General features: G+C 40.3%; 1 protein-coding gene across 2 annotated transcripts in view; it reads left to right on the top strand.

The window, feature by feature from the left end:
* SH3BGRL2 (SH3 domain binding glutamate rich protein like 2) overlaps positions 1-12,074 on the top strand; it is a 38,368-nt gene extending 26,294 nt beyond the window's left edge. The window contains exons 3-4 of one of the 2 annotated variants that reach the window (XM_040060177.2): positions 6,588-6,668; positions 7,779-12,074. In XM_040060177.2, coding sequence (XP_039916111.1) covers positions 6,588-6,668; positions 7,779-7,829 — 132 coding nt within the window. In that variant the 3' untranslated portion in view covers positions 7,830-12,074. Of the gene's footprint in view, positions 1-6,587; positions 6,669-7,775 lie in introns of both variants that reach the window. The other variant, XM_040060178.2, reaches the window with a different exon arrangement.
* The last annotated feature ends 693 nt before the right edge of the window (positions 12,075-12,767 follow it).

The following is a 12,767-nucleotide window of genomic DNA, read 5'->3' as shown; positions in this document are numbered from 1 at the left end:
ATAAATTATATATGAGGAAAGGCTAAGAAATCTTAGTAAGTGGCAGCTATACTTTGAAGTCACATAGTATCGCCCAGAATCCAGATGTAGCAGTACTTTGGAACAATATCTAGAAAAGGCCCTGGCTGTTGTCAGAGAACAGCCAGGATGAAATAAGTAATTCAGTCCACGGCTGTTCCACTGTGTCTGAGTTAAACTATGTGCATGCAAAGCTTCTGTGCAACGTGGTCATTTTGTGTCTTTTAGTCATTGCCTCATGTAACAGGCTGACTTCCATAGTTAACTCCCTGATATTTCCATCTCTCCCTTTCTCAAATTCCTGTCGTGGTCTGATTTGATAATATTCTTATCCAAACAATCTGTAAAATGACACAATGAGCTGGAAGGTGCACAAAAGTTGGAGGTGGCAGCTCTTACCACCCACAGTACTTATGGATTCTGCCACTAACTCCCCTGAATATTCTCTTACCCCAGTTGGGCGCTAAGCACTAGATTTGAGGTCTTCTGTGCTGGTCTGAGGGAGGTCCTGCTGCAGTTGGACTCCGTGCCTGGGAGGTGAGGGATATCAGTTCTTAGACAGTGGATGTCTGTGTACCCTGGCACCATTGCTGCATGAATGGCAAACATCACATCAGCCTGAGTTTGTCCTGTACTGTCCAAACAATAAAGCTGTGGCTGACATCTGCTCCCTTTTATTAAAGCCTTTGTTTCTGGAAGGCTACAGCCAAACAGATTACCAAAATAAACATCTGGCCTTTAGTAGGGGAGTAACAAGTTGCTTTGTAGAGTCAATTCTATAAGATCTTTAAAAAGCCTGTGCAGAGATCTTATCAGAAGGTTAGGTAATGAAAACTGTCATATTTAACTTGTCCTGTATTGTACAGACAAGATCTTCTTTTATTTGTATATTTATATAATATTAGAAGGGACTCACACATGCACACACATTCTCCAAGGAGAGCTGTGCTGCGTAAGAGTTTTCCATTGTAATCCTAATCAGATCAGTAAATGAATGTCATCTGTTCTGAAGAACGGAACTGCCCTTTTCAGGAGGATGCTAACAGCTCATTCTCAATGGCATACAGTATTAACTCAGTCAGTAGCAAAGTGCCAAATCAATGTGTTTAGATTATGAGTTTCTCACTATTACTTGAAGGACAATTATGTTGCCCCTTTTAGAAGAATGGAGAGATCATAATTTTATATTAAAAATATTGACAAAGAGAAATAAATTTGAACCACATGCCAAGGGAGTAATCTGTAAGTGTAGTCCAGTAATCACTGCACTTTAAAAATTTTTAGGAAAGGCTATACAAGCTATATTTGGGTGGGTTTCTTGGTTTTTTTGCTTCTTGGTGTGGTAAGCAATAAAGATTTGTCTCAGATGTTTAACAAGCTCACTCTTGTGGCCAACTAAAAGCAAGCAGCAACAAAATCAACTTGCTTGTTTGAAGAAACTTACTGGAAAGAATTTTATTCACAGTTGCTGTCTTTGGAAGTTCATTAGATGTAATGTTCTCCTAATCTCAGTGCAGTACTGAAAGTAAAATTGCTAATTGTAAATCTACTTTGTGTTAATGTTTTACTTCGACTCAACGCCTTTATGCTTCTGTTATGTTCCTTAAAGCCCAACTAATTATTTATGCTGACCTGCAGAACTGCCAATTTTAACTTTGGTGTGCAGTTAGTAGTTTTTCCCAGCAGTGACAGTGTTTATTTAAACAATCCTGAGTATACCTGCTTAACAAAATCCTGAGCCAAATTAATTATGGCAGTGTCTGTAATCACATCACTCACTGCAGTGATCTGGTTTCCCAGCACCAGGAATACACCACACTTAAGGTCTAGTGATCATCACAGCTGGGATGCAGCTAATGCTGTAGCCAGCTTGAGCTTTGTGAACTTGCCCGTTACTGTGGAGAGAAGAACCTACTCTGGAAGTGGGATTTCTAAAGAGGAGAGAATTCCCAAGGACCAATGGTTTTCCTGTTGGAGTAAATTGGCATAAAACCGACATGAAGGCCAGAAGAACCTAAGACATTTGTGTCAGATTTCCTGAATGCTTGTCCAGTGTCTCAGAGACTAAGACTGATGTTAGTTTTCTGTAGCATTTGGGCAATGCATGGTCTTCAGGATTACTGAATAATGTAGACATTAACAAAGTTCTCCTGTCTTTGATTAATCTGGTTTTAAAGAGGTGCAAAGCAGCCACAGCACCTTTTATTTCCAGGATAACCTGCAAAGATTTAAATTTTAAAAACAAAGCCATGGAAATGTGAGGCTTGGAGGCTTGGGTTGTTTGGTGTTTTGGTTTCTTTTTTTTTCCCTTTGACATCATACTTAATGGACAACATCACATGGCTTTGCTGATTATTGGGGGTTGGAACTACATGATCTTTGAGGTCCCTTCCAGCTCAAATCATTCTATGATTCTACAATAATTTTAAAATTTAGTGCATGATACACCTTAAGATTAGCATAAATGGCCTTACATTTGTGAAACTGAAGGTCCATCGAGCCCAGTTTTGTCCCAGCAGTGGCCATAAGCCTAGGAAAGATATAAAATGGTTGAGTATTTTCCTGAAATAAATGTCACTTTAACATATTTAGTAATTCTTACTACATTTTTCTTTCATGAACTTGAACCTTCTGGCGGAAACCTTTAGCATCTTCGGTATGCTCTGGAAATGCAATCCACGTGTCCAGTAACACATCTAGTACCTGCCACCACTGTGAGCTTCACAGCCTTCCTCCCCTTTACCCTCTGGGGTAACTTTGGTCCTGAAGACCTTTGCAGCCACAGCTTGTCTCGATATCCAGTTTAGAGTCACTCAGCAGGAGCTGGGAAAGCAAAACAGAGCTTTAGGCCACACAAGGCTTATTTATCGGTGAGCTACAGGCAAGCAGCTCACCTACAGTGACTTCAGTTTATTTTCAACAAAGAGCTTATTAGGTCAGATAATCCACTGCCCAGCAGCTCATTGAGCGTATTGAGTGCTGTAACTGTGGAGGTGTGAAACCAGAAACTCTGTATCCTGCTCAGGGTACACGGTGGGTGATGGACCTGCCTCCAACTCCAAGCGTGAGGAACCATGCCTAAAGCTAGTTGTTACCCTGTTAAATAGCCCTTAAAAAAACCAAAACAAAACAAACCACAACAACAACAAAAAACCAAAAACAAACAAAAAAACCCCAAACCACACACACAAAAAAACCAAAACAAAAAAAACCCACAAAACCAAAAAACAAATCCACCCAAACAAACAAGCAAAAAAACCCACAAAACCACCAAACAAACAAGCAAAAAAACCCACAAAACCACCAAACAAACAAAAAACCAGCATAAAAAACATAAAAACCCCCGAGCAAACAAAACCTTAAAAGTTTAAAAAACCTTTTTGCTTACCTTCTTTATCCTCCTGTCCCTTCTTTATCCCTTTAAACCACTCTGAGATATATTTTTTCCTCCTAACTGGCATTTGTCTCTCTTGGTAACATTTCATACCCTCAGTAATGGGACTTATCATCTGTATTTTTGGCTTTTCAACTTCTCCGGAGGGACTGAGCATCTCTGCACTGCTGATGATTCATGTCCACTGTCTCCACTGTCCTACTAGTTTTAGTGCTCAGTTTTTAGGCAGTTTTATTCAGCTACTGATGATGCCAGAATTCTATACATTAATGAAGTGCGATTAGCAGCTCTGGAAAGCACCAGAAATAATTTAAATGAATTGAATGAAAATAATTCAAAATACTACAGTCAAAACTATATTTGTAAACATAGTTGCCTTTTGAAGTGGGCCGGTGGGTAGCAGTTTGCTGTACTGGTATATTTTTATGTTGACAGCTGCTCCCGGAGTGCCTCCCAGTGACAATGGGAGCAATTCCTTGCACAGGGGCAGGACAGCGCTGCTCCACCGATCCCAGCACAGCCACAGCACTCCCTGGGTAGAGCTGCCTGGGACAGTGACAAGTGGGCTGTAGTAACTTGCTGCTAGTGGTGAAGCGTGCTGCAGCAAGAGGGAACAGCTGCTTTGCCAAAACCAGTGAGCGGTGGCATCTTTCCTCTGTGGGGGGCAGAATGTCCCACAGAGTTTTTCCAAACGGAACCCGTTGGGTCACCAGGGAGCTGGGCTACTGCCTAGCTATGAAATTCTCATTTTCATTGAGCTTGTGCTGTTTTCCTTCTTCAGCCTCTGCATCTACTGCTGATAGCGGTGTGATGTTCTTTATTGAGATAAGAATTTTTATGTCCTCACCCATGGGTTTCGTGTCTTTACATGTGGCCCAAGTATGCATAGACTTCCTCTCCTTCTAATGGTAAGATCAAAGGCAGGGTGTTTTTGGAGCATCTTTTATCTTGCTTGTGTTACAGGAATAGCCAGGGATGCTCACTTTGAACTCCTACCACTCATGACACAGCCATGGAGTCATTGAGGTCATACTTCTCAATAATCTTTTAAGAAACTACTGTGACAAAGTGATTTCTTAAAAATTTTATAGGACTATCTTGTATTTTTATAACATTTTGTGTTTCACATTTGAATATTTTGAGATCATATGTTGTAATTACAGACATCACTAGGAAAATTCTCCTGTTTCAAATTTACTTCTACTTTAACTAAAAGCATGATGCTTTTTCTCCCCCACTGCCCATGAAGTAAGTGTCAATAGCATTTAATGACATTTTGCAATGGAGATATTTCAAAACATCAGGGAGATTGCTTCTGTAGGATAATCTCTCGTGGTTCTTAAATATTCAGGTCCCTTTAAAATGAATCAATCCACTGGGTTTTGTACTCTTTCAAACAAAGATTTAGTTTAGCTCACCATTTAACCTTCACAATTTTTTCAGTAAGTGAATCCAGGTTTGTTAATCAGTAAAAATTAAAAAAACAAATACTAAGTCAGGACTTGATAATTCTGAAAGTAAAATGATAACTAGTACCTGAAGACAGCTTTTTATTATTAAATACTAAATTACTTTACAGAGGTTAGTTTAAACAGATGTTAACAGATATTCATAGATACTGGTGGATTAGCAGAGTGTCAGTCACTGTCAGAGCCAGGAGTAAACCTTTTTTCTTATGCCATTATTTTCAGTCTCTTAGTCCTTCTCTTCTTTCTTTTCTTACCAGTTTATAACAAAGAGTGAAAAAAACCTATGGTCTTCGAGTAGTGATACTTCTGTAGCTAATGGCAGTACTGGGATTAAGAGACTTCAGGAGAACCCCAGAACTTGGAAATGGTGCTGAGAGATGATGACTCACCCAAACAAACACAGAACCTTCTTTGGACAAACTGTTGAGGCAAAGAAGTGTCGGGGGGGCAGTGAAGACTGGCCATGGTGCTGAGGAGAGAGAATATTCCTGGTGGGGACCCAAAAAAGTGTCTGCCACAATGGCTGCATGACCACAGGTTGGCTGCTGGTAGTTTACAGGGCTGTAGTGGGCATCTTCAGGCAATTTAGACCAGCCCTGATGTTAAAGCAAGGGTCCTTCTCGCTGTAGGTTGTACTCATCCACTGCTTCCCTACCTTCAGCTCCAGAGACAGTGTGACTCACTTGTTGATGAGCCCCGTGGAGTAAACGAAGGTTATTTCTCAGGCAGATCACGCACTGTCTTCCCGTGTGTTGCTTATAGAGCCTGTGCCCCTCATGGGTTTTCATCTGCTTTAGAAGAGCCAGAACAGACCTTTTTAAGGTTTAATAGTGTCCATGCAGCTTTTGAAGTCTCACTCTTAGAGGTCAAGGGCTTAATCAAACATCCTTCTGCAGAGCTTCGGCATTAGTTATTAGTCCTCTAGGAATTCAATGATTATTTTTAATCCATGGCACTGTTGGGAATCCTTTCAGTAATCTTTCGGTTTACACCATGGCTTAGTTGATTTGCCGGTTTGACTTGGATTTACTTTCTGGCAATTAATTGTAAATTTTTGTTAATTACTAAGTTAGCATATGTTGTGTTTTAAGAAGAAAACAACAAGATGTCATCTTAAGAAGGTTTACTCTTTCTACTTTTGTCACCTAATATATCTGAAGCCTGAGGACCATTTTACACTCCTGCTGGCCTCTTGGTGTCTTTTGCAGGTGCTTTTAATACAGAGGGTCAGGCTGAGAAACTGCCCTTGTGCAGCTATGGGTTGTGGTTTTTTGGGGGGGCTGAGGCTGTTTAAATAAATATGCAACTGCATCAGTTCACACTGACATAGCAGTATATCATTGTTGAAATGTTGGTAAAGCACCTTCATCTAGTGCACCATGAAGGTTTTAGGAGAAATTCTGCACTTAAATACCTTTAAAATATGCCTCCAATGGAGTTCATTTTGATGCAGGTACATGCTTGTACTTTCCTGTCAAAGCAGTGAGAGATGTTGAAGTTAGAGAATTGATGTGCTTTTCTTCACCCCTGCAGTGATATCGTTGCAGTTTGGGTTGTAGGTTTGGGTAGGAGGAGAGGGGTAAGTATCAATATTTTTCTGAGCATTATTACACATCACTCTTTAGTCTAATACAAGGTGTGGTAATATCGATCAGGAAAATAGGAATACAAATGTTGACTCATCTTTTCCTCTTTTAATTCTCTAGGATTATGATGGCTTTTTTGAATCAAAGGAAAGCAACACTGTATTCTCGTTTCTTGGACTGAAACCTACTTTGGCATCAAAGGTTAGTTTAGTATTGCAGACTTTTCATTGGAATTCTTGAGATATTGAGACTGAATTTTCTTTGATCCCTGTGTTGGATGGAACTCTGTGTTTGGATGCATCCCTGCTGTGACCCATACCTTGTCCATATCACCTTAACGCTAATGAAGTAATTGAGATGTTGTAAGGAAAAGTAAAGCATTTTAAATGAAAGCAAGCATATACAGGGGAGTAATTTGGGACTGCAGATAAATTCAGTTTAAAGATTACATTCTCCTTCACATTATAAATCTAAACTGTAAGCAACTGGCTTAATTATAACAGGAGAAAGAACTAGGATCTTATTCACTGGACTTTCTGAAGCCTGGCATAATGGTTCAGCATTTATTCATTAGGCTTTTTTTTTTTTTTTTTTTTTTAATGCTGAAATGCTGGAGCAATCAGAACTTATATTAACTTTTTTGAATTCAGTTTTAGCAAACACGTATTTAGAGGTCAAAACACAATGCCAGGTAACATCTTTCTGTTGAGGGCAGTATATCAGAGGAAATTTTATTGCTGTATGGAAGTCTAGACACTTGTTCAAACAGACTGTGTGGTGCACCTTTTGGCAGTAGATCAGACACAGAGGGGAGGATTTTTCTTTCCTTGGATACTGTAGTTATAGATATATTTGGTACTGGTGCTGTTTCGGGCCTGGGTGGTAGCTCTTGAGTACCTATAGAGCTTTTCTTCTGCCAGGAGTTCATTTATTTCTGGACCCCCTGAGGGACGGGAGTGGGAAGGAACCTCATCAGAGAACCACAGAAGCAGGTTATTTTGGCAGCTTGCCTCACTTGGTAGCTTGGAGAACTTGTCCTAGGAAAAAGATGATGTTCTGATGCAATCTGAAATAGCAGCTTCTGTGCAGCTCTGTTCCTGGAAAATATGGTGTTGGAGGCCTGGAGGGGTGTCTGTAAACTTCCTGCTTCAGTCTGGAGGTACTTCAGAGAGATGCATCCTCAGCTCCTAAGTGGTCCGGTGTTAGGGTCACCTTACAGGCAAAGGTCATGGGTACAGGAGATGAGAACATACTTGTAACATTATGTTAATAATAATTAATAATACTCTTTATTTTTTCTCTTTTTAGTAGGAGTCAGAACTGTTGAAAGGCCATGTGAAGTATCAACAAGCACATTCCTGAATGAATGACTTTATTCTTCAGCACATAACAGCTTCCCCAATGGATCACTGTGATAGAGCAAACGTGTGTCATTAGTAGTAGTCTGCTTGCCATGAGAGGGTGCTCTCCAATAATGAGGAGTTAATAACACACATATGAAATAGGATGAAGGCTGGGCTACTCATCTTCCATTGTAAAAATGATCACTGTTGATGTTTCACTTCTGTCATTGGATTTTGCAACTGGCCCTGATATTCTAATGTATGTTTCAGAATAAGGAGTGTAAGTGTAGGGCTTGTATCATTCGTGGGTATACTTATGTAGTCACATTCCTTACCTTTTTTAATTCTTCCCACTACTGTAGTTCAAATTAGCTCATCATGATAGTTGAAGTGCTGGTGGTTATGATGATGTTTGTGCTGGCTATGATCCAGAAGGTAAAAAGCATCAATCTTGAGATCTCAGTCTAAGCCAATAACTGCCATATTTTTGCTCTGCATTTATTTATTGTGATGTTTATTCTAGATCATGGTTATTTTAAGAGACATGGGCTGCTAATTTTGTTAATGAAGACTTGATTTGTCTAATGATACACATTGCAACTGACTGTTTAAAACGAGTTGCTATCATGAAGGAGGTGCCAAAGTGAAATATTTTGACGTGTTTCCAAATGCAGGCAAAAGGTTCAGTAAAACACTTGGTGGCAATACTGGGGAGTTCAGAAGAGCTAAAGGGACTCTAGTAGCTAATGATAATCTGAAGTTATCTCTTAAATGAGAAAGTCTTAATGCCCAAGGTTGGACCTCTATAACTGGACTGTCTTAAAATGAAATTTTGCCAAAACTTCAGTTTACTCTCAGTAACACACAGCTCTACCACAAGCCACATGAGAGTCAGGGATACTTTGAGAGCCAGGTTTCAGTCCCATGATGGTTAAATGCTCCACCAGGGTCCAAGAGCATGCCCAACTTTGCTAGCTGTTATCCTGGTTATATCCCCAGATGTGGTCATGTGGAGGTGCCTCGAAGACAGTGAGAGAGCTGAGTGTGTGCTTTACCAAATGGGGCCAGAGAGGCTGTTCAGCTGAGGAGCAGGAGCCAGGTAAAGGAAGTGGAGATTACTCCAGTGGGACTGCATTGATGCACATAGCAGAACTTAGGCCCATGACTTGCCAATAGCTGTTACAAAATTCATTCTAGACAGAAGCAAAATTGCATCATGCATTCTGAATCAAATCTGGATGCATAAATAACATCTATGCTGTAATGTAGTTTTTACTCAAGTGATTTCATACTGGCAAGGTGGTGCCATCACAGTGAATGTCCTTATGTCTTTGGGTAAGTGAAAGACAACCACTGTGTAGAAAAGCTGCTTTGCAATCACAGCATCACTCAGACTGTGTGGTTTGAAGGAAGCCAGACTTGTAAAAAGTGTCAGAAAGCAATACTATCACAACACTGTGAAATGAATCACTTCCTCTGTTGACATCAGTAATCACGGCATACCAAACACATCAGCTGGAAGGGACAACTGAAGGTCATCTGGTCCAGCACTGTCAAAATCAGGCTGAAGAACCACACTAGCTTGGATCAGTAGGGGTTTGTCTAGCAGAGCATTAAGAATAGCCAGCGATGAAGATCTCATAACTCTCTAGGTGACCTGTGACATTGCCACAGTGCTTTCCTAATGAAAACTTTATCTTTTAAAGTCCAGCTTTGACTCCTAGGCTTTAATTTGAGGCTGCTGCCTTTGCTGGGGTTTTTTTGGCACTCACAAGAAGAGATTGGTACCATTCTTTTTTATTGGCCCTCGAGATAGTTAGTTGTAGGTTACCATTGGGTCACCTCTTCGCCGCCTTCTTACAGACTGAACAAATGAGGCTGCTCAGCTGAGCTAAAGAGCTAGAGGGAGCAAGAGCACACACAGATTTGAAGTCCATGGTTGTATTTACTTGTCAAAATCTTTGGCAGAGCACCTTCTTTAGAGGAAATCTTGAACGGGCATTAATGTTTGCACGTTAAGAATTATGTTGTCTGTGTCAAGGTACTGTGACATTCTTGTAGCCAATCCCATATTTTCATGAGACTTGAACCTCACTATAGGAAGGGAATATGACATGAGGTGGAGCTGTGCATTAACTTCACCACATTCAATATAGCTATTCCTAAAAAGAAGTTAAATATTTAACTTTGTAAATGAATAGAGATATAAATTTCTGTAATTTTATAGTTGATTACTTGCAGTTGAGAAGCCATCCTGGATTCATCATGTACTTGATAACGTTGTAAACTTTGAGAACTGCCTGAATTCCCAGGTCTGAAAAATAGTTACCTAAGTGTGTAAGCATATACACATGAGTAATTCTGGGTGAAATCCCAGGTTTACTGACGTGAAAGGAAAAACCAGACTGATTTCTCCAGGGATGAATTTAGTTTCACAGAGTTCCTTTTGAATTTTGATGATTGTAGGAGAGAAGGCTCTTGTTTAGTGGAGAGTTAGTCTTGTTTCAGCTGTTTCAGCTGTTAAGTAAACCTGGCTTATTTCAGAGCATACATGTGGGCACGGTCAGTTGTATGGAGGACAACAGTAGCTCCAAAGATATCCTGCTTGCCTGCATGGATTGGCAGTGTAAGTCCCTTAGGATGTGTGCTTTTGAATTATAAATAGCTGGTTTAAAAAAAAAAAAAAAAAAAAAAAAAAAGAAGAGAGAGTATATATGTTTGGATGTGAATTTTGTCTGTTGTACAACAGCCTTATTTTTGTAATTAAAGCAAGAAGACTTCTAGTTTGTTACACAAGATGATCTGGAATTTTTAAAATCAGTTTTGTAGTAATGAAGTGTAGCTATCAGGTAACTGAAAAGGTCTGGGGAAATTTGAGATGTTTATTGAAAGAAATAGGAAATTCTTAATTCTGTTTAAAATTTTGGCATATAAATTATGCTTAAGAACAAAATTATCCCAATTTTTAGCTAATACTTATAATTACCCCACTTTTTAAAATAGAGAGCAGTGTGAGTGAAACTTAATCTTTTTACCTAGCTAAAGTTGCTGTCTGGGTTGATGTGCATGTGCACATTCACTGTATCAGTAGCTTTGATAGAGGTGTTTTTGTTTGTGCCACACACTACTGGATAGTGCCTTGCCAGAAAGAGGACTGTTTCTGTGGGGTCTTCTTAGATGAGCTTAAACTTTGAAAGGCGTAGTTTCTATATTGCTATTTTTTAAATAATGGAGTAAATTTATTTTGAGGCCTGAGTCAAAAGGCACATGCTTTGTAAGACTGAAACAGTTTTTGATGAGTCTTCTGAACTCTTGATTTTTCCTAGGTGACTTTGTTTTTTAATTTTCTTTTCCTTTTTGTTGACTGTCTGGAACCAAACCTTCCAAAGGAAGTGAACCTGGAGTAAAGCCCATAAATTCATGTTTACACTTTCTTTAAAATAGTGTCTAATTCTAATGTTGAGCAGCCCAAGTGCTATCACTGAAATGAAGAGTAGCTGCCAAGCTCTCAGGGGATTTCTTGGTTGTCCCTCCTCGTCCTTCTCTACCATCAGGCCATTTATTTGAGGTTTCCTATTCAGGCAATACCATGGTTCAGAAGCAGGACCCTGAAATTGCCTTGTGGCCCTTCACAGGAGTGCATGAGTGGGGTGATCACCAGGAAAATGCCAAATCTCACCAGTTTTCAGTAACTTATTCACTGATTTCACTACACCTTGGCATGAGCAGTGGGAAGAGGATGGAGCCCCATACATTCACGGTTCATAGAGAGCCCGAGTGGAAGACCCAGTGCAGAATGGTCCACAGCTTGCTCTGGCACCCTGAGCAGTGGCTCTCACAGGGACCCTTGGCTGGCAGTGACACGTATGACACCACACACGACTGCTTTCCACGGGACTCCAGCTGCATCATGGCCTATGCTTCACCCCCCTCGTCCCTAAGGAATTTGGGAGGGAAAACAGAGAACATCTTCTTGAGAGCAGTCCGTCAGCCAGGGCAGATCCAGCTTACTCCCTTCTTCCTAATCTTTACCTCTTCCTCATGTGTGTCATCCTGTCCTCTGTAGACCTACCTGTGTGCAAAACTTCCACTCCTGGCCGTCTGTACATCCCCGTGGGGTCACAAACGCAGAGCTGGTGTTCCCCTTCACGGCAGCAGTGTTCTGGAACTCGCTAGGGGAGGGAGCATGTTGCATCCTAGGTCGTGTACGTGTTATGTATTAAACTGTGTTCATCTAATAAAAAACTGTAATTCAAAAAAGAAACTTGCCCTGTGTTGTCTGTGCTAAAAGAAACGATGAAAAAAAAAGAGTTTATTCTTGCTGCGGCTTGCTCTGGTGGTAGCCTAGTGCTTTGGTGGTAGCCTAGTGCTTTGGTTTGAGCAGCCTCTGCAGAACTTTTCACCTGGAATGGGTGAGCCTGATTTTGTAAGATGTTAACTGCCTTTGAACCCCAGAGATGGCATGGGAATTGCAATGTGTCCTGAATACCTGCTCATTTGGGGTCTCTCCAGATAAATAGTAGTAAAAAAAAAAAAAAAAAAAAAAAAAAAAAAAAAAAAAGAAAAAAGGGATGATGTATTGTCTTCCATTTTTTATACTTGTGTTACCTGGAAATAAAGGGCAGGTCCTTTGGGGTGACTTGGACACTGGTGACAGGAATTTTTCACACAACGAATTCTTGTTCCTAGGGCTAAAACCTTCACTGCTTTTTATGTCTGAAAGGATTGTGAGTTCCTGGTTTGCCTATCCACTTTGCCAATCCATAGAAGGTAATTAAATACATTTTACCAGGTAACTAGCTAACCAGGTACAGGCTGCATAATTACAGTCTTCCTTTGATTTTCAGACTATTAAATTGGTTTTAATACCTTAACCTTCCTGTCTAAAACTTGCCTGCTGTCTTTTGTGGTTGCTGCCATGAAAGCTCCATTTGTGGCTTTTGCTGCACCCTGGAGC

The sequence above is a fragment of the Hirundo rustica genome, chromosome 3 (genome assembly GCF_015227805.2).
Source record: "Hirundo rustica isolate bHirRus1 chromosome 3, bHirRus1.pri.v3, whole genome shotgun sequence".
Classification (NCBI taxonomy): Eukaryota; Metazoa; Chordata; class Aves; order Passeriformes; family Hirundinidae; genus Hirundo; species Hirundo rustica.
This window is presented reverse-complemented; position numbering and strand designations above follow the sequence as displayed.